Source organism: Osmerus eperlanus, chromosome 2 (genome assembly GCF_963692335.1).
Source record: "Osmerus eperlanus chromosome 2, fOsmEpe2.1, whole genome shotgun sequence".
Taxonomy (NCBI): Eukaryota; Metazoa; Chordata; class Actinopteri; order Osmeriformes; family Osmeridae; genus Osmerus; species Osmerus eperlanus.
The window spans coordinates 24,967,257-24,994,350 of NC_085019.1; the positions used below are offsets into that span (position 1 = coordinate 24,967,257).

The window sequence follows — 27,094 nt, forward strand, 5'->3', positions numbered from 1 at the left end:
TGCTGCAGTCTCCCGGTCATGTAGATTCACCCTCTACAACATCCAGAAGATCAGGAGATACCTGTCTGAGTATTCCACCCAGCTGCTAGTCCAAGCACTTGTCCTCTCCAAGTTGGACTACTGCAACTCGCTGCTCGCCGGTCTCCCAGCATGCGCAACCCGCCCTCTTCAGAGGATTCAGAACGCAGCAGCCCGCCTGGTCTTCAATCTACCCAGACGCTCCCATGTTACCCTGCTCCTCATCTCCCTCCATTGGCTTCCCATCACAGCCCGTATCAGATTCAAGACTCTGGTACTGACCTTCCGAGCGGTGAACGGGACTGCACCCGACTACATCAAGTCTCTCCTCCAGCCTTACACCCCACCCACCACCTACAGTCTTCTTCTGACAACCGTCTCGTGGTCCCACCTCTCAAGTGTCTGGCCCCCCAATGGTGGAATCACCTCCCCACCTCCATCAGAGACACTGACTGTCTCCCCACCTTCAAGAAAAGGCTAAAGACGCACTTGTTCCGGGAGTACAACGGTACTTAGGAATGATTTGCTGGACCTGATGTTAGTTTCCTCCAGGAAAACAATGACTCTTATTGAGTCTTATTGCTCTTGTTGGCTAGTTGTAACTGATTTAACTTCTTGTACTCGCTTTGAATTAAATTATTGTTGCTTGCTTTCCTACAAGTACACTTGTGCACTTTTGAGGTTCATGTTGTTTAATTGTAACTTGTTTAACTACATGCTCTTATGTTTCTTCCCATTGGCACTTATTTGCTTTTCACAATGTATGCTTCATGTTTTGGCTACCCACAATGTTTTTGGGGCTATCTCGTTGTTTATGATCATTGACCTATGCACTTTTGTAAATCTCTCTCTTGGAAGTCGCTTTGGATAAAAGCGAAATGTAATGTAAACGTCGGTTAGAGCTCCGCCTCCAAGTTTGCCGGTAAAAGTGAAATCAACGTCGAAACTTTTGCCACTCACTTGTTCTCGAAGTTATTGTATATCGGTCTTTTTTGGAGGTCTTTTGACGGATAGTAAAGTGTAGCATTGGTGTTTACTATTAAACACTGCAATTTTATACTTCTGTTTCATTTTTAATCTTTTTGATTTCATAGAAGATACACGGGCTAGTAAGACGTAACTGTAGGCCTACAGTACAGTAGTCTTTTATCTTGGTTAGCCACCGGTTGTTCTTGGCGTGCGTGTTTGTACAAAGAAAAACATTTTATCATGCATCGATTTCTGATCCCCAAACCATCTACTACTGCCCCTGCGACAAGGGATATTGGATTATTACAAAAAACTCCAGAGTAGGCAGAGCGTGCTGGTCTCGTGGAAGAACTTCCCTGTCTCTCGGTACCAACATTACCGCTGCTGAGTGTGAAGGCGAGCATGGTTTGAATGACAGCACTCCAATGCAGCCTGTTCTGCAAACGTACCCCATGCGCATTTACAGCCAAGGTTCTCGGGCACTCAACCCAAGTTGGTATCGCTCCCGAACTTGGTTAGAGAGCTAGATGCATGTTCTGCTTCCCCTGTCGAAAATTTGGAGCCAGAAATAATAGACATCACACTCACTAGACAAGGTTTTACCACTTGGAAAACTGCAATGTTTTTTTTACATAAAGCTCAACAAAACTATTTTGCGCTCGAATGAATGCCAATTGTTTTTGTTTAAATAAAAAAAAAAATAAAAAAAAACGTTTTTTTTTATGTATTCTACTTTCAATATTTTTTTATTCCTGTTCTTGACTCGATGTGCTCGAAAATTAGGATGAATTACATAAATTCTTATGTAATTCATGTAATTCATTCATTCATACAGTAGGCTCGGCTAGTGTCGTAAGGGGTGAACTAGCCAGTGAACTAGCAAAATAAATGGAAAATGTATATGATGTAGCAACTGGTTTGGGGCTATCTCGTTGTTTATGATCATTGACCTATGCACTTTTTGTAAAGCTCTCTATTGGAAGTCGCTTTGGATAAAAGCGCCTGGTAAATTAATAAATTTTAAAAAGCGTCTGCTAAATTAAGAAATGTTAACTGCACCCCCAATCAAAGCAGGCTGCATCCGGCCCTGCTGGTCACCCCTGCTGACAAAGAGATCCACGGCGTGCTGTCACCTCCTACTGGCGGCTACGGTAAGTAATGGGAGGGGACGATGCATGCTTGCCTTGTGCTGTCTACAGTCAAGTTACTGTAACATCTCTCTAATAATACCAGGAATCTCTGTATATCGTGTCTTTTTAATTGTATTTTGAATTAGATTTTAGGGCAGCGAGTTTGTGCACAAACTCTTAGCACCAAATCACCTGCACATCATATTCACCAGCGCGCATCACGGACATGGTCACTAGTGATTACAGTTGTGCATGTTGTATAGAATAACAACAATCGGTGCATGGTATTGTTCTCGTAGCATTAGCACTGATTAGAAAATAGATATGACACAAAAACATTTTCGTTGTCGGCAGGATTCGAACCTGCGCGGGGAGACCCCAATGGATTTCTAGTCCATCGCCTTAACCACTCGGCCACGACAACTTAAAACTACATCGGAAAACGTGACAATTTTCACTTGAAACAAGTTTGAATAAGTTTTAGTTAGGTCTGGTTCGCATGTTATCGCGTGCAATTATACTGAACGTTTGATATCAAGCCCGCCCGCGGAGAAACCGAGGGTTCCTTAGCTAAAAAAATCCTTAAAACGTTTCCCATTCATTCTCAATGGTAGTGTTAAACCACTACGGATGTAATATTCTGACGGCCTCTGGTAGTTTTTTGGGCGCTGTTCCGATTTTACCATAGACTCCCATATAATAAAATGTAATATTACATATAGAGAGGAAACTGTCACTTCATCGAACGAAGGAGCCATGGATTTTTATCAACGATTGAATTCAAGTTTCATCAACATCAAGTGGAAAAAACAGGTAAATCGTTTTGTTTTACATCCAGCTACTCTGCCAATATTGTTTGGAGATGTCACAAAGTGTATATATTAGGATTTAGTTGTGGGAAACTATCGTAACTATATTTTTATAAAACACTTTCTGAAGTTCGCTACTGTAGCTCACGTAGTCTTAACTGTACAGTAGTCGGCTAATATTTAATATTTTACTTCACACAATATGTTTACTAGTCTAAACACACGGACTGTAGGTTAGACCTATTTAGATCGCTTGCACGTTACTAGTCTGCTAAAATGGACGGTACAGTAGCTTGCTTGATCATGTAATGTTACAGTAGCCAGCAAAACACGGTCTGACTGTATCGAGTAGAATTCGCAAGCTATTCGTACAGCAGCCGGTTAATAACGATAACACGGGTAGTAGGAGGAGGGAATGGTGCGTAAGGAAGAAAAAAAAGAATGTCAATGAAACATTTTCTAACAACTAGACTATTTAGCTCATGGTCTGTATCTAGCAATCTAATAAATTGTGTATAGAGTATGTTACAATAAATGCTTGTGTGTTTGGAGAGGGGAAGTGTCTAGGAATCAAGAAGAGTAGCCTATTACTGAAGTACAGTAGCGTTCATATACATCAGCTGTTATCTTCTGATATTGCTCAATTGACATGGGTACATCATGAAGTGTTTTATGAGTAGGCTACTTTGGGAACTGTTGCAGAATTCTGAACTACATTAAATGTGTACCATGTGTATCAGTTTTAGTACTACAGTATATTGTTAAATTGAAACAATGTAGATGAAAGCATTTGTATCACTCTATGCCCACTGTCTTTTGTAAAGACCAACATGAAGAAGTTAAATGTTGTCCCAGGAAGGATGCAAGTGTCCTTCAGAAAAGGAAGGCAGCAGATGTGCCACCACAGGGGCTGCTGTGCAGGTGCTGCCACCTTGTCCTAAAACAAGGCCCCGATAGCCACCACATCCACACAGGATTCCAAGGAGTGGCAGCGAAGTATGTATACTGCCCTGCTCAGGTGTTCGTTCTATATCAGGCCCAAGGCATGGAGAAGGGTTTGACCTGGGGGAGCTATGGAGAAGGGTCTGACCTGGGGGGAGCTATGGAGAAGGGTCTGACCTGGGGGGAGCTATGGAGAAGGGTCTGACCTGGGGGGAGCTATGGAGAAGGGTCTGACCTGGGGGAGCTATGGAGAAGGGTCTGACCTGGAGGGAGCTATGGAGAAGGGTCTGACCTGGGGGAGCTATGGAGAAGGGTCTGACCTGGGGGAGCTATGGAGAAGGGTCTGACCTGGGGGGAGCTATGGAGAAGGGTCTGACCTGGGGGGAGCTATGGAGAAGGGTCTGACCTGGGGGGAGCTATGGAGAAGGGTCTGACCTGGGGGAGCTATGGAGAAGGGTCTGACCTGGGGGAGCTATGGAGAAGGGTCTGACCTGGGGGAGCTATGGAGAAGGGTCTGACCTGGGGGAGCTCAGCCTTGTATGAGACAGAGACATTTAGATTACTGTAAATAGTGGAGTGTACGTAAAGGTGTGTAATCAGTAATGTGCACATAATCTTGTGTTAATCCTTGTGTTATCTTCGGGTCATTCTGACCCATCAGTCATTGTGACCCACCGTCGTATTGCTACGAATTTACCGCATACAAAGACAAAGTGAAGCATTTTCTTTTAGCAGCTAGGCTGTCTCAGACCCCCCACATTGCAAAGGTTAAAAGAAAATTATTTTAATTTGTTTTTGTATTGGGTAAAATTGGGTAAACACAACGATGGTTCGTTATGAACCTTTGGGTCATGTGACCCGAAGGCAGCACGAGGGTTAATAATAGTGTATGAATAATGTGGTGTAAATAGTGATGTAACAGAACGGTGTGTTAATAATAATTTCCTTTGATCTTGAGACTTTTTTAATAGACAATAATACTGTGTTAATAGTGATATGAATGAATGATGTGTAAAAAGTGTTTTGCTTTTGTGTAAATAGTGTTTTTCCTTTGATCTTGAGACTTATTTAATAAACTATAAAACAAAGTTCAGATTTCAGTATGAGTCTTGGATTTATTGGTATGATCTATACAGAACACACAAACCCATTGTGGATGACTAAAGTTTCTTATTTTGACTGACTTGATTACTTGACCAATGTAACCTCAATAAAGAGCATGAAAATCGGATTGGAATTACCTATGTGCTCAAGAAGTCTCTTATCTACCCTACTGCCTTGAAAGCACCAAGTCAATGAAGACAGTTGCCAAGTACAAGTTCAAGACAAAATCTAAGTATTTATTACAGATCTGTAAGGTGCAGGTGTCTGATACACTCAAGCTGAGCATCTCAAAGGACTGGACAAAGAATACAGGAATGTATCACAATATGGGATGTTTTACTCTCACTAGAAATGTCAGGGGGTGATAATCAACAATGCTTTGCAAGCACAGACAGAAGACGCTGCATTCATGGTGCTGGATAGCTGGTGTTTAGTCTTTAGATTGGGCTCCTAGAAATGACCTTGACGTTTCTCCTATTTTCCTCATTCAAAGTTGCCTGGCGCTATACACTTTGGTAACATTGTGACCTCTGACCTACAATCTAGTGTCACAGACAATGATACAAGCAACATCATTCATTGATGTTATTATTATTATTAGCATATTTCTCTCCTGGACATGACCAAATTTCATGTTCTCATGAGCTAATATGGCAGGGTATAGATCAAACATTGTTTATTATATTCAGAACATTATAAAATTAATATAGTAATCATTATTTGTAATCTTTATTGTTGTTAATTGATTCAGTGGTTAAGGACAGACCTTTTAACTACATAACAATAACTACATAGTCAAATTGTAAAGAAGTGTATTTCAAACTTCAATATTTGAAGTGTAAGTCCATTTTGATTATAAACCAGATCAGCACACTAAAGGAATCTCCCTTCAGGGTATTGAACCCTGATCTCCGGCATGATACAGAACAGTCACTTGAGATGTTGTTTTTTTCGTTACACCTACACGCGACTGGCCACCCTTCGGCGAGAGTGGTAAATGCAACTATACAGCCAGGAGCACAATATTATGCGTGTGGCATTAAAGCATACACATTCTACCCAGCGCCTGCTGTACAGTGGACATTTAACATTTATTTGGTTTGAAGACTGATGCCCAAGCATGACGTGTTTGAAAACTAACTTGCTTCCTGCTTCACTTCGCTGAACTTGCTAGAAGAACGGGTACCACGTGACGCGTAGGGCCCCCGGTCTGTTTTCCTCTAGTGTCGGAGAGAAGAAAGATGGCGACTGCATGCAATCGTAAACGGAACGCTGTTCATTCGTTTTGAGCGTTACCACTCAAACCAAAACCGGGGATTCACGGGACTACAGCTTCGACACCTTAACAAGACAAGCTTTCCTACGGTGCCCGTTTCCTGGGCTCTGTTTAAACTGAATAAAGCTACAATTGATACTAACAATCCCAGGTTTATCCAGCATGAGGGGGAGGAGAGGCAGGCCGCCCAAAACCCCGCCGGCCGAGGAGGCTTGCACCGGGCCGGTAAGAGGTCTGAGACCTCGCCGAGCGGTGCGGGAGAAGCCGAGCAGCAGTCCCGAACCCGAGCTTGAGAGCCCCAAGAGAGGCCGTGCCAGCACGCGGGGCAAAAGGAAGGCACGGGCATCATCGGCGGGCAGGGGCAAAGGGAGAGGCCGGGTTAAAGGTGGCAGAGGCAGGAGCAGGAGGACTGTGGCAGGATCGGTGGTCTATGATGACCACGAGAGCGATGAGGAAGACGATGCCGTGAGTTTGAGATCTGAAGAAGAAGAGTTTGATGAAGAGGACCCGGTAACAGACGTGGAAGAGGAGACTGTTAACGAGGAGTCTGACTGCCTTGAAGACGTTCTCGAGGAGGATGGTGATGATGCTAGCTTCTGCACCGACAGCAGCTTTCGTAGCCAAAGCACTCTCGCCAGTACTCCCGGTAAGCACACAGTAGCGCGTTAAGCGCTAGAGGTTAAAAGCACAATGCGATGAGACTTTAAGTCAACGTCTTAACGTGTAGTTACTTGACATTTACTTTTCGAGGAGAGCAGGAAGCTGTATCTTTGTTGTTCAAAATGGAGAATGTCGTGTTTGAGCGAGACTACTACGGGGGCCTTGCTAGAACCCGAGTTGCTGCAGAGATGCGCGGCCGTAGCTTTAGGGCGCGAGAGCCCCCGTTATCCACTTAACCATCCCGTTAAGACCCATTTTCAGATGTAGGCTACACCACGTGTAATGATGGACAATTCTTTGTAAAACATATTGCAATTGCGTAAGCGTCATTGACGCTAACTGGTCAAAGTAGCTAGCCAATGCTACAAATGATCTATACACCAATTATGATCACGAGATTATCTATTCTAGTAAAACGCCAAGATATCATAATGAGACAAGTAACAATTCCAAACGGAGCGTGTCAAATCACGACACCGTTTCCTATCAGGGACGTGCCAGTGTGCTTTGCGAGCTACAATGCTACCGTAGTTACCTGGAACTTCTTGTGTTAAAATAGAAAAAAAAATCCACACTGTTCATAGCCATTTGTGGCTTTATCACGTTCTGTGGTGAATCCATGTAGGGTTGTCCAAGCAGAGAGTGTATTTGCGGAGCATTTGACGGGCTGGTTTTAATTCCCCGTCTCATCAGAATAATCTAGATGTGGAGACTAGCCGCCGAGCTAGCGGCTAATGACAGAACCACATGGTCTGTGTTTTGAAAACAAGCGCCCTGCCGTTCACCTGGGGCCTCGTGCCACGTCCCACGTCCCAACATCTTCCATCCTCCAAGGACGTGTTTGTCCAAATATGAGGATTTTATCACGTACTTGTTTATAATATCCTTTGGTTTAGAAGTTGATTTTGTTCATAACAATATAATTTCTAAAGACAAAATTGATAGGACGCTAATACATTCCATGAGCATGGCAGCGCAGCATTTTCATCCCATAATAATGGTGCGGCTGTAACAACGATGACCCACGTGACTTTGTGTGTTTGTCTAACTGACTGCTCTGTGTGTGTGTGTGTGTGTCAGGCCGTAAGAAGAGGGTGTCCAGGGCGATGTGTCCAGTGTTGGAGGAGAAGAACGTCCCCCCCCTGGTTCTACCCCCCAGCTCAGAGGATCTGCTGCTCCCGCCCCCCCTGCTGCTCCCTGTGGCCTCTGTCTACGAGGCCCTTCGCACCTTCTCCTCCGCCCTGCGACTCTCCCCCTTCCTGTTTGAGGACTTTTGCGCGGCGCTGGTGGGGCTGGAGCAGGGCCCCCTGCTGGCCGAGACGCACACTGCGCTGCTCAGAGGCATACTGCGGGAGGAGGAGGCCAGCAACACCTGGTTCGGCCCGGCCGACCTGAGGGACAGCGCCAACTCAACCCTGTTCTTCCTGGACGGGATGACGTGGCCCGAGGTGGTGCGGGCTTACTGCGAGAGCGACCGTGAGTTCCACCATGTGCTTCCCCACCAGGAGGGGGAGGGCTATCCCTGTGGACCTCCGGCCAGCAAGGTGAAGGTGCTGCAGTTCCTGGTGGACCAGTTCCTCACTACCAGCCTGGCGCGAGACCAGCTGATTTCCTCAGAGGGAGTGGTTGCCTATGATGACCACTGCCGCGCATGCCATCGTCTTGGCGACCTGCTGTGCTGCGAGGCGTGCTCGGCTGTGTATCACCTTGAGTGTGTGGTTCCTCCGCTGGCCGCTGTGCCGGAGGACGACTGGCAGTGTGAGGTGTGTGTGGCACACCAGGTGCCGGGCGTGTGTGTGTCTGACGCCCAGCGGTCCAGACCTTACCTCCGCCACGAGCCCCTGGGATATGACCGACACCGCAGGAAGTACTGGTTCCTCAACCGCAGGATTATAGTGTGAGTAGGTCAGGGGTGAGGATGGGTTGGGTATCGTTTAAATGTTATCGATTCCAATCCCGATTCTGGTTTTTGAATACAGTTCTTATCGAAACTTGGTTCAGATTCCAAAAATAGAATGATATAAGAATATAATGTTCTTTTAGCCAGCTCTGATGTGCAAATAGACACAGGAGAATATCCATTGATATTTCTGTGAAAAACTAAGTCTGTTGTTGCTTTCTGTATGTATTCAACAATGTTTGTAGGAGGTTTCATCCGCCCTGTCGCTTGTTCTCCCCGGTTAGGGTTGAGTCTTTCACATGGCTACAGGCTGATGGGCTGACTTGACAGCTGAAATATGAAGCCAAATCAAGTCAAATATAGAGCCTACTGCCTCTCCATTTAATTTGGATGCTTTTTGTAGTTATATAGTGTATAGTAGCCTACAAGATGACGTTAGGAACCAAAGTGAGGAATTGAAATGCGCGTGTCTTATCGAATCCACGGTTCTTGTGTGTGTGCAGGGAGGAGGAGGTGTGTGTGTTATTGTACATGTGAAACTGTGTGTGTGTGCATGGAGGAGGAGGTGTGTGTGGTACTTATGGTGACCACTCGTCCCGCTTTGCGTTGTCGCACAGCATTTTCACCCCTTGTCCCGCACGTTGCATATTTTCGCATATCAATCTTGGTTTTAATTATCATATTAAGAAACATGCATGTGTTCTTTTGCCTTTTTAAGAAGGCATTTATTTATTCTTTTTGCGACGTAGTTTTTCAAATTTTTAACAGCGCTTCATCAGAAATAAATACAACAGACGTTTTTTGAAATCCAAAAGTTGAAAAGAAAGGAGTAAACCAATCTGACGGCTGTCAATCAAAATGTGGAGCGGAGATTTGTGTTCCCTGACATGTTATTTTACAACGAAGCATAATACAAATGTTTTTAAGTTAGATAAAAATGATATAACAGTCTCATGTTATGTGTTAGTTTTGGTAACATGTCCCGCACAAACTTAAAATCGTCCGGCATTTGTTTTTTTGATGGTGGTCACCCTTGTGGTACTGTACATGTGAAACTGTGTGTGTGTGTGCAGGGAGGAGGTGTGTGTGTGTGGTACTGTACATGTGAAACTGTGTGTGTGTGTGTGTGTGTGTGCAGGGAGGAGGAGGTGTGTGATCTGGAGGCCGGTGGGGGCGTGTGGTACTACAGCACCAGACTGCAGCTGCAGGAGCTGCAGTCCCGGCTGGACCCTGCGTACTGGGAGGCCGATCTGGTCTGCAGCCTGGAGGAGCAGATGCAGGAGATCCACCACCACATGGATGTCACCATGGAGCTCACCTGCAATGCCCGCAAACACAACCCTGACTTCCTCTCTGCTGCCGATGGTAACCAGGCCTGTCCCACACACACCTGGGGTCACATGCAGGGACACACACACACACGCATGTAGGGACACACACACGCATGTAGGGACACACACACGCATGTAGGGACACACACACGCATGTAGGGACACACACACACACACGCATGTAGGGACACACACACGCATGTAGGGACACACACACACACGCATGTAGGGACACACACACACATGTAGGGACACACACACACGTGTAGGGACACACACACACATGTAGGGACACACACACACATGTAGGGACACACACACGCATGTAGGGACACACACACGCATGTAGGGACACACACACACACACACATGTAGGGACACACACACACGCATGTAGGGACACACACACACACACACACACATGTAGGCACACACACGCATGTAGGGACACACACACACACATGTAGGGACACACACACACACATGTAGGGACACACACACACACATGTAGGGACACACACACACACACGCATGTAGGGACACACACACACGCATGTAGGGACACACACACACACATGTAGGGACACACACACACATGTAGGGACACACACACACATGTAGGGACACACACACACATGTAGGGACACACACACACATGTAGGGACACACACACACATGTAGGGACACACACACACATGTAGGGACACACACACATGTAGGGACACACACACACACATGTAGGGACACACACACACACACGCATGTAGGGACACACACACACACATGTAGGGACACACACACACATGTAGGGACACACACACACATGTAGGGACACACACACACATGTAGGGACACACACACACATATAGGGACACACACACACACATGTAGGGACACACACACATGTAGGGACACACACACACACATGTAGGGACACACACACACATGTAGGGACACACACACACATGTAGGGACACACACACACGTAGGGACACACACACACATGTAGGGACACACACACATGTAGGGACACACACACACATGTAGGGACACACACACACATGTAGGGACACACACACACACATGTAGGGACACACACACATGTAGGGACACACAGGGACACATGTGGAGGGTGGCGGCAGGTGACCTGATGTGTCTGTCTGCAGAGGAGGTACAGAAGCGACTGAGGGCCAGAGAGGAGGAGAGGAGACGTGAGGAGGAGAGAGAGAAACTGTCTGGAGAGCAAGACAACACACACGGTATCACACACGGTAAGACTATCCTCTTTCTTCCCCCCCTTTCTCTTTCTCTCCCTCTCTCCCCCATCACCCCTCTCTATGTTTCTTTCTCTCTACTTGTCTCCTCTCTCATCTCTTTCACCTCCCCTCTCCCCCCTCTCTCTCTCCCCTCTCTCTCTCTCCCCTCTCTCTCTCTCCCCTCTCTCTCTCTCTCCCCTCTCCTCTCTCTCTCTCTCTCTCTCTCTCTCTCTCTCTCTCTCTCTCTCTCTCTCTCTCTCTCTCTCTCTCTCTCTCTCTCTCTCTCTCTCCCCTTATCTCTCTCTCTCTCTCTCTCCCCTCCCCCTCTCTCTCTCTCTCCCCTCCCCCCTCTCTCTCTCTCTCTCCCCTTATCTCTCTCTCTCCCCTCTCTCTCTCCCCCTCCCCCCTCTCTCTCCGCTCTCCCCTCTCTCTCTCCCCCCCTCTCTCTCCCCTCCCCCCTCTCTCTCTCCCCTCCCCCTCTCGACTCTCTCTCTCCCCCTCTCTCTCTCCCCTCTCTCTCTCTCCCCTCTCTCTCTCTCTCCCCTCTCCTCTCTCTCTCTCTCTCTCTCTCTCCCCTCCCCTCCCCCTCTCTCTCTCTCTCTCTCCCCTCCCCCCTCTCTCTCTCTCCCCTTATCTCTCTCTCTCCCCTCTCTCTCTCCCCCTCCCCCCTCTCTCTCCTCTCTCCCCTCCCTCTCTGAAGGTGATGACATGTGCTTCTCTCTCATCCTCTGACCCATGTTTTCTCCTCCACAGAGAAGCAGTTGGAATCAGAGTCCCGTGATGAGAACGACCCTGTACAGCCCCAGTCTGACTCTGCAGGCCCCAGGAGGCCAGAGAAACCAGACTTGTGTGACGGCCTGTCCCAGTCCTCCTTCACCAGCCAGGACGTGTCAGGTATCAAGTCACTCACAGGATTCATTGATCTATAATCGCTATAGAAACAGGAACACACTAATGGTGTGTGCTTGGCGTGCGTGTGTGCATCAGCTGAAGGTCGGGAGCAGGTAAATGGACAGGTGAGCCAGCAAAGGAGTCTGCAGAGCAGCCGAGCAGGAAGCCCCACTCCCCGGGACAGTAAGGAGGTGAGGACACACCTGATCACCTGACACACCTGATCACCTGACACACCTGATCACCTGACACACCTGATCACCTGACACACCTGATCACCTGACACACCTGATCACCTGACACACCTGATCACCTGACACACCTGATCACCTGACACACCTGTGTACCTGGGACCGGTCACGTGTATACCTGGCTAGAGGTCACATGTATACCGGGTCTGAGGTCAGCTTCACTCTAGCCTGTCTAACCAGTTCTAAAGTCAGGAAGTTCTGCCTGTTGGTACAAATCTCTCTTTAACATCCCCGTTTCTCCACAGGCCTCCTTTGCTCCGGCTGCGGGCTCGGCCCGGGGGCAGAGGGTGGCGCAGGATGGCCTGTTCAGGCTGGGCCAGGAGGGGCAGCACCGACAGTACCAGAACCAGTACAACACCAACACACTGGCCCTCAACAAGCACCAGCACCGTGAAGAGCAGGATAAGCGGCGCCATCTATCCCACAAGTTCAGCCTGACACCGGCGGCTGAGTTCCAGTGGAGCGGCCCCGTCCACGGGAGCCAGCTCCAGACCGTGTCCACTCTCAGGCTCACCATCGTGCAGCTGGAGAGCAGCCTGCCGGCCGTGTTCATGCACCCCAACTGGGCCTCGCACAGGTAGGCCTCTAGCACCTGTCCTAGGTAGGGATCTAGCACCTGTCCTAGGTAGGGATCTAGCAGCTGTCCTAGGTAGGGATCTAGCAGCTGTCCTAGGTAGGGATCTAGCAGCTGTCCTAGGTAGGGATCTAGCAGCTGTCCTAGGTAGGGATCTAGCAGCTGTCCTAGGTAGGGATCTAGCAGCTGTCCTAGGTAGGGATCTAGCACCTGTCCTAGGTAGGGATCTAGCAGCTGTCCTAGGTAGGGATCTAGCACCTGTCCTAGGTAGGGATCTAGCAGCTGTCCTAGGTAGGGATCTAGCAGCTGTCCTAGGTAGGGATCTAGCACCTGTCCTAGGTAGGGATCTAGCAGCTGTCCTAGGTAGGGATCTAGCAGCTGTCCTAGGTAGGGATCTAGTAGCTGTCCTAGGTAGGGATCTAGCAGCTGTCCTAGGTAGGGATCTAGCAGCTGTCCTAGGTAGGGATCTAGCAGCTGTCCTAGGTAGGGATCTAGCACCTGTCCTAGGTAGGGATCTAGCACCTGTCCTAGGTAGGGATCTAGCAGCTGTCCTAGGTAGGGATCTAGCAGCTGTCCTAGGTAGGGATCTAGTAGCTGTCCTAGGTAGGGATCTAGCAGCTGTCCTAGGTAGGGATCTAGCAGCTGTCCTAGGTAGGGATCTAGCAGCTGTCCTAGGTAGGGATCTAGCACCTGTCCTAGGTAGGGATCTAGCACCTGTCCTAGGTAGGGATCTAGCAGCTGTCCTAGGTAGGGATCTAGCAGCTGTCCTAGGTAGGGATCTAGCAGCTGTCCTAGGTAGGGATCTAGCAGCTGTCCTAGGTAGGGATCTAGCAGCTGTCCTAGGTAGGGATCTAGCACCTGTCCTAGGTAGGGATCTAGCAGCTGTCCTAGGTAGGGATCTAGCAGCTGTCCTAGGTAGGGATCTAGCAGCTGTCCTAGGTAGGGATCTAGCACCTGTCCTAGGTAGGGATCTAGCAGCTGTCCTAGGTAGGGATCTAGCAGCTGTCCTAGGTAGGGATCTAGCACCTGTCCTAGGTAGGGATCTAGCAGCTGTCCTAGGTAGGGATCTAGCAGCTGTCCTAGGTAGGGATCTAGCAGCTGTCCTAGGTAGGGATCTAGTAGCTGTCCTAGGTAGGGATCTAGCAGCTGTCCTAGGTAGGGATCTAGCACCTGTCCTAGGTAGGGATCTAGCACCTGTCCTAGGTAGGGATCTAGCAGCTGTCCTAGGTAGGGATCTAGCAGCTGTCCTAGGTAGGGATCTAGCACCTGTCCTAGGTAGGGATCTAGCAGCTGTCCTAGGTAGGGATCTAGCACCTGTCCTAGGTAGGGATCTAGCAGCTGTCCTAGGTAGGGATCTAGCAGCTGTCCTAGGTAGGGATCTAGCAGCTGTCCTAGGTAGGGATCTAGCACCTGTCCTAGGTAGGGATCTAGCAGCTGTCCTAGGTAGGGATCTAGCAGCTGTCCTAGGTAGGGATCTAGCACCTGTCCTAGGTAGGGATCTAGCAGCTGTCCTAGGTAGGGATCTAGCAGCTGTCCTAGGTAGGGATCTAGCACCTGTCCTAGGTAGGGATCTAGCAGCTGTCCTAGGTAGGGATCTAGCAGCTGTCCTAGGTAGGGATCTAGCAGCTGTCCTAGGTAGGGATCTAGCAGCTGTCCTAGGTAGGGATCTAGTTCCTGCGCAGGTGGGTTTTCTAGACAGGTTGACCTGTCAGTAGCCAGTGAGATGTCCTGTGTTCCAGGAACAACTGGACCAGGGCGGTGCACATGTGCAGCAAGGCCCGGGAGTTCTCTCTGGCACTCGCCATCTTGGAGTGTGCCATCAAACCCGTCGTCATGCTGCCGGTCTGGAGGGACTCGCTAGGGCACACCAGGTAACCATACACCTGGTAACACACCTGGAATTACATCAGACAACACACCTTCTCACCTGGTAACTGCCCCCCCAGACTGCGTCGTATGACTGCAGTGGAGCGTGAGGAAAAGGAAAAGCTGAAGAAGAAGGAGAAGAAGCTGGAGGATGAGGAGACCATGCAGCAGGCCACATGGGTCAAATACTCCTTCCCTGTCAAACACCAGGTACCACACACACACACCAGGTACCACACACACACACCAGGTACCACACACACACACACCAGGTACCACACACACACACCAGGTACCACACACACAAACACCAGGTACCACACACACACACCAGGTACCACACACACACACCAGGTACCACACACACACACCAGGTACCACACACACACACCAGGTACCACACACACACACACCAGGTACCACACACACACACCAGGTACCACACACACACACCAGGTACCACACACACACACACCAGGTACCACACACACACACCAGGTACCACACACACAAACACCAGGTACCACACACACACACCAGGTACCACACACACACACCAGGTACCACACACACACACACCAGGTACCACACACACAAACACCAGGTACCACACACACACACCAGGTACCACACACACACACCAGGTACCACACACACACACCAGGTACCACACACACACACCAGGTACCACACACACAAACACCAGGTACCACACACACACACCAGGTACCACACACACACACCAGGTACCACAAACACCAGGTACCACACACACACACCAGGTACCACACACGCACACACACACCAGGTACCACACACGCACACACACACCAGGTACCACACACACACACCAGGTACCACACACACAAACACCAGGTACCACACACAAACACCAGGTACCACACACAAACACCAGGTACCACACACACAAACACCAGGTACCACCGACACGAACACACACACACAACAGGTACCACCGACACACACACACACAACAGGTACCACACACACCACAAACACCAGGTACCACACAAACAGACACACCAGATGCCACACACACGCCAGATACCTCTCACACATACACCCACACCAGGTACCCACACACACTCAGACACCTGTCCTCTGACCCTAACCCTGCGCTGTGTGTCCCAGGTGTGGAAGCAGAAGGGTGAAGAGTACAGGGTGACGGGCTACGGGGGGTGGTGCTGGGTCAGCAGAACCCATGTGCCTCGCTTCCTGCCCCGGTTACCTGGCAACACCAACGTCCACTACCGATCTGCCCTGCAGGGTAACTACGCACTACATAATACAGATTATATTTGTGTGGAGGATACTTTTATCCAAGCAATGTAGGGTGGATTTGAACCAGCAACCTCTTAAATTGCAGTCAGAAGCTCTACCACTGAGCTACACCTATATGCGGCTCAGGCTGCAAACTGGATTAGAGGCTGCAGTGGCGTTAGAGGCTACAGCGGCGTTAGAGGCTACAGCGGCGTTAGAGGCTGCAGCGGCGTTAGAGGCTACAGCGGCGTTAGAGGCTACAGCGGCGTTAGAGGCTGCAGCGGCGTTAGAGGCTACAGCGGCGTTAGAGGCTACAGCGGCGTTAGAGGCTACAGCGGCGTTAGAGGCTACAGCGGCGTTAGAGGCTACAGCGACGTTAGAGGCTGCAGCGGCGTTAGAGACTGAGGCTGTTGAAGGATTAGAGGCTAAGCCCGCCCATGGCTAATGCCTACCTGTGTTGAAGTGCAGATTTATTGAACATGTTTTTTGTTCCAGCCTCAACCCCGGCTCCAGCCTCTTCCTGCCCTTCAGAGAAGGATGGACAGAGCAGGACGGAGGAGAAGGATGGACAGAGCAGGACGGAGGAGAAGGATGGACAGAGCAGGACGGAGGAGAAGGATGGACAGAGCAGGACGGAGGAGAAGGATGGACAGAGCAGGACGGAGAAGATGGAGGATGACCCAGTAGACACTTGTCCTGATGAGCCGAAAGGTGACTGTTACTACGGCTAATACAGTTACTGATGTTTGATACTGACATTACTGTGTCAGGTAATCACTTTGATATTACTGTTATTATGATCTAATATCCTCAGTCTTTCTGTGATATTATGATGTAATAACCTCAGTCTTTCTGTGATATTATGATGTAATAACCACAGTCTTTCTGTGATATTATGATGTAATAACCTCAGTCTTTCTGTGATATTATGATGTAATAATCTCAGTATTACTGTCTTATTACAGGTGAACCACATGGCATAGGACCCTCCCACCAGGCTGTGAAGGAGGAGCCTAGCGATGATCAGGTGACGAACATGGAGGTGGAGTCTGGGGCCCAGAGAGACTCCAGACCAGGGGAGTGTAGCCCAAGCTGCACGCCAGGCTCGCGTCCCGGCAGCTACGACCTGGTGAACGTGAGCGAGGGCCTGCAGCTGAGGACGGCCTACAGGAAGAAGGTGAAGTCCTCCCGCCTGGACGGCCTTCTGGAGCGCAGGGTCAAGCAGTTCACCCTGGAGGAGAGGCAGAGGCTGGAGAGGCTGAAGATGTCCTACACCCAGCCCAGGACCTCAACCCTCTCCCTGGACACCCAGCCCAGGTCCTCAGCCTCTTCCCAGGCTATGGGGTCACTCCAAGCAGTACCGATGGCACGAGACGAGGTGGTCAAATGGCTGGAGTTTGACCAGGAGAAGATGGCCGATGACCAGAAGATTTCAGGAGAGACAGACACCCTGGATGTGCGGTTAGGCTCCGCCCAGCCCACTGCTAAAGGACCGATGGGGGAGCTGAGAGGAGGAGCCACTGGGACAGCCAATCATGTCCATGGGAATGGAGAGTCCCAGAGGTGCTTGGCAGCTGAGCGGACGGCGTCTGGTGCAGAGAGGACCGCTGTGCCCTGCCAGACAGCAGACAGCGGACTGAGAAACAGCCAGGTGAACGGGGGGGGTGGGACCAGCAGCCTAGAGGCAGGTGACGGAGCCCAGCCTGGCCTGGGGGCGGGGCCAGGAGAGGGGGCGGGGCCTGTCCCATCCCTGATGAATGGCGGCCATCAGGACAGCCTTAAGCTCAGCAATCCTACACTTCCCAGCAGCCCTGCGGTGGTGGGCGGGGCTAGAGACCAGAGAAGCCCTGCGGGTGACCCGCCCCCGGCTAAGGTCCCCAGACTGGACCCCTACACAGAAGCCGTGATGAACCGCACAGATGGTGCCGTGCTTCCCCGAGAGACGGGAGGGACCTCGTCCAGCAAGGCCCCTCCCAGCGAGGACTCGGCAGAGAGCAGGCGGGCGGGACGGCAGCTCAGCTCCTCAGCTGTGTCGACACAGGCTAGGCCTCTGCGGCCAGCCCTGCCCTCCCTCACCTTCTCCCCCCAGAACATGGTCCCTCACCTCCATTCCCCTGCCCTGGGGGTCGTCTCCCAGGAGACCAGAGCCGTCGCCACGGCTAGCGTCTCACGGGGCGGAGCGGGAAGCTCCATGTCGGTCTCCAGGGAGTACTCCACCAGGGGACGGGTGTGTCTGCTCCGCCCTGCCCGCGGCCGCAGGGCCCGCTCGGGCATCGCCTTGCCCTCCTACCGCAAGTTTGTGACCAAGAGCAGTCAGAAGAGCATCTTCGTCCTGCCGAGCGACGAGCTGCGGCGTCTGGCTCGCAAGGCGGGCGTCAGAGAGGTGCCCGTCTTCAACTACAGCGCCAAGCCAGCGCTGGACGTCTGGCCCTACCCCTCCCCCAGACCCACCTTCAGCATCACCTGGAGGTGAGGGTTCTGCTTCAGAAGGATACCTGTGTTACGTACCTGTGTTAAACTTAGATAACGTGGTTAGATAAGTTAGTAAAACCATGGGTAGGTAGACTAGTTGAGATAGATGGGCAATAGACCATCCCCATTAGGGTTGTCACGGTACCAACATTTCAGTAGTGGTACCAATACCATTTTCAATACCAAAGCAAAAAACAGGTTACTGAACAAAACTCATTTGTTGACAATCACTTCAGTCAACAGTCACCTACAATATTTAAGGCTGTACTGATGACAACAACAGAACATTACTGTGTGCACCTGCCCACCATAGTAAACTCCTTGTTTGTGAACACAAAACTTAATGCTGATTCTGATGAATACAATCACTATGCATGTAGGCCTAAAGGCAAATGTATGTGGACTGAGTGTAGACATTAAGTGAACTCTGCAGAGGACTTAAAGATCATTTGTAGAGCTCAAAAATATAAATCTTGACTTGAACATAATTTATAAGAAGTATAAAGAGTGGATTCAACACGCTTCATGGGGCTCTTTACATTTGGGTCACGCTACAAGATAGGGGTGGGCGGTATACCGGTATGAACGCGAATACCGGTATTGCGTTGTGCCATGATATGGATTTTGCCATAACATGGATATCATGATATATTAATAAATGTATTAAGTAAAGTGTCTATGTTTTGTATAAAATATAAGTCAAGTGATACAGCCTAGTGGGCTAGTTCAAATGTGTATCTTTTACAAAAAAGAAACATGCAGCATGGACGCTGCACGCATTGTGCCAGCCAATGAAAGTCAACAAACAAGCTAGCGCAACTCAAGAGGAAGCAAACATTCATTGGAGTAAAGTGCTTTTGTTGGCAAGTGTAAGCAAGCGTTAAGGATGTCTGAAAATAACGCCAGTGGGGTTGATTTGCCGGACGAAGAAGAACTGGTAAAAAAAGGTGGCCTCTTCTGTCGTTTGGAAATGGTTTGGTTTCAAGTTATCCGACATCGACCAACAAAAAACAGTAGCCTACTCTGTAAGTTGTCGTTGAATTGTGCTAGCCAAAGGTGGAAACACTAGCAATCTTTTTCACCACCTGAAAGCCATGCATGTGTGCGAAAATGAATCTACCAGAATGCGTTTAACAAATCCAATGCCAGGTTGGTTAGAATTGTGAAATGTTTATTGTAGGCCAACAGAATCGAGTATTCAGCCATGTAATAATTGTTAATAGCTAGAGCTAACTCACTACAAATATTTAACAGAGTTTTCTTAAATCCGATAAACGTAGGCTACTGTTGAACGTGTAGGCTACTGAGAAGTCGCTCTTCCGTGGCAATTAAACACTGCAAAATTTGGAAAATTCGATTCATGCGGCACACCGAAGTTACCCAATCCAAATCCATCCGAGTGCGGTAGATTAGCCGCTGCAGTGTGGATTGCATTGTCATGACATTTTAAGAATAACTAATATATCGTGATATATACCGATACCGTCAGTGCTTACGAATTATACCGTGATAATCATTTTAGGCCATACCGCCCAGCCCTACGAACAAAATATAAATGTACATGCCAAACTCCTGAACACAAAGCCCTGGTTTTTGTTCATTCATCAGGTAGTTGGATGATAATTACATATAACCTCCTGTGTGGCCCTGCAGGTACCGTCTCCAGACTGTACGTTCCTTAGCAGGGGTCAGCCTGCTACTGCGGTTGCTGTGGGCATGTCTCCGCTGGGATGACATGGCCGTCAAGCCTTCCTCCAATGCAGGCACCTCCAGGAAAGGTGAGTAGTAAGGAGCGTAGTGGCTACCTCTGTTTTTCACCAGCTGCTTCCCTGCTCGTCTTTCTCACCGCTGCCTCCCTCTTCTCCACCTCCACCTCCACCTCTCCCCTCATCCTTTCCCCTCACTCTCTCCCCTCATCCCTTCCCTCTCTCTGGCTCAGAGACCACGGACACTGAGAGCACCACGACAGAGATCATTAAGCGCCGGGACGTTGGCCCCTACGGTATTCGCTCTGAGTTCTGCATCCGGAAGATCGTCTGCCCTCTGGGTGTCCCTGACGCTCCTAAAGGTAACTCTTAGTCCTAGGTCCTAGTCCTAACCCCAGCACCCAAAGCTAGGTCTTAGCCCTAACCCCAGCACCCAGTTCTAGATCCTAGCCCCAGCACCCAGTGCTAGGTCCTAGCCGTAGCCCTAACCCCAGTGCTAGGTCCTAGCCCTAACCCCAGCACTCAGTGCTTGGTCCTAGCCCTAACGCCAGCACCCAGTGCTAGGTCCTAGCCCTAAACCCTGTGCTAGGTCCTAGCCCTAACCCCAGCACTCAGTGCTAGGTCCTAGCCCTAAACCCAGTACCCAGTGCTAGGTTCTAGCCCTAGATCATAACGCAAACCCCAGAACAGGGGGAACAAGGCTAAGTCCTAGACCCAAGCCTTTGGTCTTAGCCCTAGGTGTTAATTTTGCTGGTACTGCCCCCCCCAGACACCCCGACCCCCCAGCGCAAGGGGCTCCGCTCCAGCGCCCTGCGCCCCAGAAAGGCCACCCCCACCAAGCAAACGGGCCCTGTCGTCATGGAGACCTGGGTGGCGGAGGAGGAGTTGGAGCTGTGGGAGATCAGGGCCTTCTCAGAAAGGTGAGTACTTCCTGTTCTGAGCCTGGGGAGGTGACACACTTCCTGTTCTGAGCCTGGGGAGGTGACACACTTCCTGTTCTGAGCCTGGGGAGGTGACACACTTCCTGTTCTGAGCCTGGGGAGGTGACACACTTCCTGTTTGAACCACCTGCGGTGCTGCTCCTCAGGGTGGAGAAGGACCGTCCGCACACATCAGAGGAGGTGAAGGCTGAACTGGAGATGCAGCTTAAACAGCAGAGGCTGGCGGCTCAACAGGTAGAACTCTCTCCCTAACCCTAACCATGTAGACTCTCTTCATGTAGACTCTCTTTATGTAGACTCTCTATAGGTAGATTGTGTACAGGTAGACTCTACAGGTAGGATTGTATACAGGTAGAACTCTACAGGTAGAACTCTACAGGTAGGTAGGGCTGTAACTCCCCAAATGCCCCAGAGGTAGCAAGTAGAGATGCTCCGATCAGGTTTTTTGGTGCCGATAATACAGATCACCGATCACGGTGTCGATTGAAGCATTCTATTTATTGTGTAGCATTATTTATGAAATTAATTATTCTTAACAACATTGGTATTGTATTTTAAGTATTTAAATTACGAGACGAGAGAGTATCATGAATTGACAACCATCCGTTCTATTCCAGGGAACGTGCAACATTCCAGTGTAGAAGCTCTCTCGCTTACTATAAAATGTGTAAATAATAATAAATATTAAAATAATAATAAAAATATAAATCTTTAAATAAAAATCACAACAGTAGAATCATGTGCAACATTCCACTCTCTAGAGGCTCTCAAGAGAACTTGGAGCTTATACAGTAGCTTTCCTGTGGAAAAATAATACAAACTTAACTGCAACACAAACAGGCTATAGCCAAATATATATGTTTCAAGTCAGTCAGTTTCAAGTCAATTTGTCTGCATTTAGGAGGAGATAAGACAGAATAAAGATAAAACGTGCACAGGAAGTCAGCAATAAAAAAAAAAAAACATTTATATCTGTATAGTGTCTCACTCACTCACTCTCACAACCTTTACTCACTCTCACTTCACTCACTTAACGCATGCACTCACTCGGAGAGGGGGTATACTAGAGTATTCAAACCTTACTTCTGATTAAGCAGCATCACTGGAAGATTTGCCTTGATAAATATAAGCATATCAGCATTTTTAGGAGTCAACCTGTTCCTCTTCTCATCTAAAATATGTCCTGCTGTGCTGAAAAGTCGCTCGCTATCTACACTTGTACAAGGTGCGGAGAGGAAGACTCGTGCTGCTTGTGCGAGAGCAGGAAAGAGGTCTTTATTGGCCTTCCAAAAAGCAGTGGCTGTCCGTTACTGTTTTCGTTCGAATGCGGGTCTCACAGAGTAACGTCGCACATGTGCGATTCTGAAAATTCCAACGGACTATTTTCCAAAAACAATGACAAACGCTATAGTATGGCTTCAAAATGTACAATTAGAGGCTAACAAGTAACACTAGCAGGGAGTACCATTGCTACGAGTATTATGCTAGGTTGCTAGGTAACGGAAGCTAACTAAAGCTAGCTAGCTTCCGTTTTGGAAAACAAACTCTGGTGGAAGCGTCGGAAATATTTAGAACTCATGCATCTAAAGGTTAAAGAATCATTTCTTACCATTGGCGGCCTGAAATGCCTATCTAACGTTTTATTGAAACGTCTCTGATAGTAGTTCTGCAGAATTTATGTCATCTGATCGGCCATGTTTGATCGGCCGTTTTGAGAACGCCGATCAAAACCGATAATGGGAATATCAGCCGATATGGATCGGCGGAGATCAGATCGGAGCATCCCTAGTAGCAAGGGTCTTTTCTGCTCTTACTAATAGCGACTTATTTGTAAATGTGCATTCTGCATTCACTCTCCTCATTGACTAGGACCCTAAAGGTTCTGTCATCTCACACCCTCCCCTCACACCTTCCCCTCACACCTTCCCCTCACACCTTCCTCTCACACCTTCCCCTCACACCTTCCTCTCACACCCTCCCCTCACACCTTCCCCTCACACCTTCCCCTCACACCCTCCCCTCACACCTTCCCCTCACACCCTCCCCTCACACCTTCCCCTCACACCCTCCCCTCACACCTTCCTCTCACACCTTCCCCTCACACCTTCCTCTCACACCTTCCTCTCACACCTTCCCCTCACACCTTCCCCTCACACCTTCCCCTCACACCCTCCCCTCACACCTTCCTCTCACACCTTCCCCTCACACCTTCCCCTCACACCCTCCCCTCACACCTTCCCCTCACACCCTCCCCTCACACCTTCCCCTCACACCCTCCCCTCACACCTTCCTCTCACACCCTCCCCTCACACCTTCCTCTCACACCTTCCTCTCACACCCTCCCCTCACACCTTCATCTCACACCTTCCTCTCACACCCTCCCCTCACACCTTCCCCTCACACCCTCCCCTCACACCTTCCCCTCACACCCTCCCCTCACACCTTCCCCTCACACCCTCCCCTCACACCTTCCCCTCACACCTTCCTCTCACACCTTCCTCTCACACCTTCCCCTCACACCTTCCCCTCACACCTTCCCCTCACACCTTCCCCTCACACCCTCCCCTCACACCTTCCTCTCACACCCTCCCCTCACACCTTCCCCTCACACCCTCCCCTCACACCTTCCTCTCACACCCTCCCCTCACACCTTCCCCTCACACCCTCCCCTCACACCTTCCTCTCACACCCTCCCCTCACACCTTCCCCTCACACCCTCCCCTCACACCTTCCTCTCACACGACCGGCTGGTTCCCACTGTGCTGGAGAACTGAAACAGCTCTGACCTCTAACCTGTGACCCTCTGTGTTGCAGAAGCGTTTAGAGCAGCAGAGGTATGGCTCCTCTGTCTCCTCCTCCACCCCTGGGGGTCAGAGATTCATGGGGGGGTCATCAGCACCCCCCAGCTCCAGACTGGCCACGCCCCCCTCCCCCCAGCCCTCCAGGAACTTCCAGCAGAGTTTTGCTTCCTGGGTGTCAGAGGGGCACAGCAGCACTCCGGGTGAGGATCGGCAGGGCGGGTACAGCTCTGTGTGTGCGTGTGCGAGACATGTGGTTAGCATGGGTATAGCTGGTGGTTAGCATGGTTATAGCTGGTGGTTAGCATGGGTATAGCTAGTGGTTAGCATGGGTATAGCTGGTGGTTAGCATGGGTATAGCTGGGGTTTAGCATGGGTATAGCTGGTGGTTAGCATGGTTATAGCTGGTGGTTAGCATGGGTATAGCTGGTGGTTAGCATGGGTATAGCTGGTGGTTAGCATGGGTATAGCTGGGGGTTAGCATGGGTATAGCTGGGGGTTAGCATGGGTATAGCATTTGACTGCATGTCTAGAGGTCCCAGATTCCTCCTCTGTACGTTGCTTTTGATAAATACGTGCACAGCAGCTCTATAAAGTAGGGGTGGGAATCTTTTGGTACCTCACGATTCAATTCGAATCGATTCTTGGGGTCACGATTCGATTACAAATCTATTCACGATTTTTCCAAGAAAAAAAATTAAAAAAACAAATATATATATATATATACCCCTACTATAAATACATGCAATTTAAAATGTATCATTTTACATTAATCAGAGCATGCATGGCTGCATGGAAACATGAATATTAGTGGAATATTAATTTTCACTTCATTAGCCATGTAAACGGCTAAGTCGAAATATTGTATTTTTTCGGAACTTGAATATTTAGTGTGTGTTCTCAGATGGGGCCCAGCAGAAGACTCCCTCCACCCTGCGCACCTACAGCACCCGCCACCCCACCACCACCTTCTCACCCCGGCCCTCCACCCTGGACAACACAGGTAACCTGTCTGCCTGGATACCTGTCTGTCTACACGTCGGTCGGTCTACCTGCTTGTCTCTCCACCTAATTGTCTACCTTGCTGTCCGTCTGTCTGCCAGTCTGTCTGTACCTGTCTGCCTGTCTCTGCCTGCCTGTCTGTACCTGTCTGTCTGTACCTGTCTGCCGGTCTGTATACTTGTCTGTCACCTAGGGGTGGACGGTATGAACGGTATAGAAATATACCGGTATGAATTTGGCCTATGATATGGTTTTTGACTATACCGTGCTAACCATGGTAGAGCCTTCCAGAAATAAGATTTGTTACAGCCACATTCACACCAGGCTTTAATACAAATATCGCAATCAATCTATGCAAACATTGCAAGCAGTCGTCCGCATCCTCATAACCAGTATTGCAGTGTTGCAGTAGAGCATAGTTTTTGGGCTTTGTCGCTCAGTTTTATATGACACAACTTCCAACGTATACAGTAGGGATGTGCATCTCCATCACTGAGGACGAGGCGATACACATCTTGATGCACTGCCAACGATCCAATACATTAAAGATACATAAAAGCAACTACTAATGCGATAGGATTCACCCCTATTTTGATGCAGTGCGATTCGACACAATGCGATTCAACGAGAGTTGAAAGAATATGATGCTATGCAATTTAATATGGTACATAATGATTTATTTCTTTGTCAGACAGCAAATCATCAATTAACTAAAAAAGTGAACATTTTACTTCACATATTAAACAAATTCTCTGACAAAAGATAAAATAAAATCAGGCCGGAATGTAAAAAAGGTAAACTATTCTTGTTAGGGGTACCAGTGGAGCTAAAGTGGCTAGCCATAGCTATGTCTCCACACAAATACCATGTAGCCTCTTCAGGTGAGTAGGCTACCTAAATTAGCCGTGCTGCCTGTGTACTTTATAGCAGCACGACATATCTTGCCAATTGCTTGAGTCTTGTCAAATTGCCCATCTTTCTTGGAAAATCTGAAGTGTTGCCAAACCTTGGATTTATTGCATTTCGTAAGAACGTTTAACTCTTCCTCCGCCATGATAACACTCGCCCGAACACGCCTCCAACTCGCATGAAACTAAGCTGAGAGACTTGCCGAGAATCGGCCACTGACAGCAGTGGAGATGAGAGCGCGCTTAAGAAACATTTAGAGAGGAGGAATCTGTCTAAATATAAAATTATTGGTCACAAATCATGGTCACATTTCTAAATACTAAAGGTGTTCACATACACATAATTCTATATAAATACATCGGATTATACCGATGGAAAGATGTTAAAAACGATGCATCCTTATTTCAGCCCACATTGTATCCGGTGCACACTGTTTAGATCCGGGCAATCGCATTGTGAGCTTTTGAAATAAAATGTAAAACTGTCAGTCCACCTGTCTTACCTGTCCTCTGGCCCCTCCTCCAGACCAGAGTCATGTGACCCAGCGAGGCCAGTCTGCCTCCAGCCCCGCCTCGGCACCCACAGTGGGGGTCCCTGCACCACCTGCAACGGTCCCGGCCCCCACTTCAGCGGCCCCAGACCCCCAGACCCCCCGCCCCCAGCAGGGCCAGGTCAAGCTCACCCTGGCTCAGCTAACACAGCTTACACAGGGTGCTCAGGTGAGTGGGTCCTGACCTCCGCACTCTAACTGTCCAATCCCCCAGACTATTGGTCAACCGGTCAAAACAGCTTCTTCAAATAATTTGTTAATGGTAAGCACTGTGTCATGCTGTGTGAGGCAGTATGGTTAGCACTGTGTCCTGCTGTGTGAGGCAGTATGGTTAGCACTGTCCTGCTGTGTGAGGCAGTATGGTTAGCACTGTGTCCTGCTGTGTGAGGCAGTACTGTTAGCACTGTCCTGCTGTGTGAGGCAGTATGGTTAGCACTGTGTCCTGCTGTTTGAGGCAG

The 27,094-nt window shown here is 49.2% G+C and overlaps 1 protein-coding gene and 1 non-coding gene across 2 annotated transcripts in view; one reads left to right on the forward strand and one right to left on the reverse strand.

Annotated features, from left to right (window-relative positions):
* Positions 1 to 2,459: 2,459 nt before the first annotated feature.
* On the reverse strand, positions 2,460 to 2,541 carry trnas-aga (transfer RNA serine (anticodon AGA)). The gene has a single exon. It is a non-coding gene; the product is annotated as a tRNA-Ser (tRNA).
* Positions 2,542 to 6,169: 3,628 nt separating this feature from the next.
* Positions 6,170 to 27,094, forward strand: part of bptf (bromodomain PHD finger transcription factor) — a 38,143-nt gene continuing 17,218 nt past the window's right edge. The window contains exons 1-19 of the mRNA XM_062455263.1: positions 6,170 to 6,894; positions 7,989 to 8,805; positions 9,947 to 10,173; positions 11,306 to 11,398; positions 12,149 to 12,289; positions 12,383 to 12,477; positions 12,783 to 13,114; positions 14,851 to 14,982; positions 15,058 to 15,187; positions 16,130 to 16,265; positions 16,754 to 16,969; positions 17,224 to 18,727; positions 20,384 to 20,508; positions 20,670 to 20,798; positions 21,206 to 21,356; positions 21,524 to 21,611; positions 24,192 to 24,378; positions 25,080 to 25,178; positions 26,612 to 26,805. Coding sequence (XP_062311247.1) covers positions 6,411 to 6,894; positions 7,989 to 8,805; positions 9,947 to 10,173; positions 11,306 to 11,398; positions 12,149 to 12,289; positions 12,383 to 12,477; positions 12,783 to 13,114; positions 14,851 to 14,982; positions 15,058 to 15,187; positions 16,130 to 16,265; positions 16,754 to 16,969; positions 17,224 to 18,727; positions 20,384 to 20,508; positions 20,670 to 20,798; positions 21,206 to 21,356; positions 21,524 to 21,611; positions 24,192 to 24,378; positions 25,080 to 25,178; positions 26,612 to 26,805 — 5,280 coding nt within the window. The 5' untranslated portion in view covers positions 6,170 to 6,410. The remainder of the gene's footprint in view (positions 6,895 to 7,988; positions 8,806 to 9,946; positions 10,174 to 11,305; positions 11,399 to 12,148; positions 12,290 to 12,382; positions 12,478 to 12,782; positions 13,115 to 14,850; positions 14,983 to 15,057; positions 15,188 to 16,129; positions 16,266 to 16,753; positions 16,970 to 17,223; positions 18,728 to 20,383; positions 20,509 to 20,669; positions 20,799 to 21,205; positions 21,357 to 21,523; positions 21,612 to 24,191; positions 24,379 to 25,079; positions 25,179 to 26,611; positions 26,806 to 27,094) is intronic.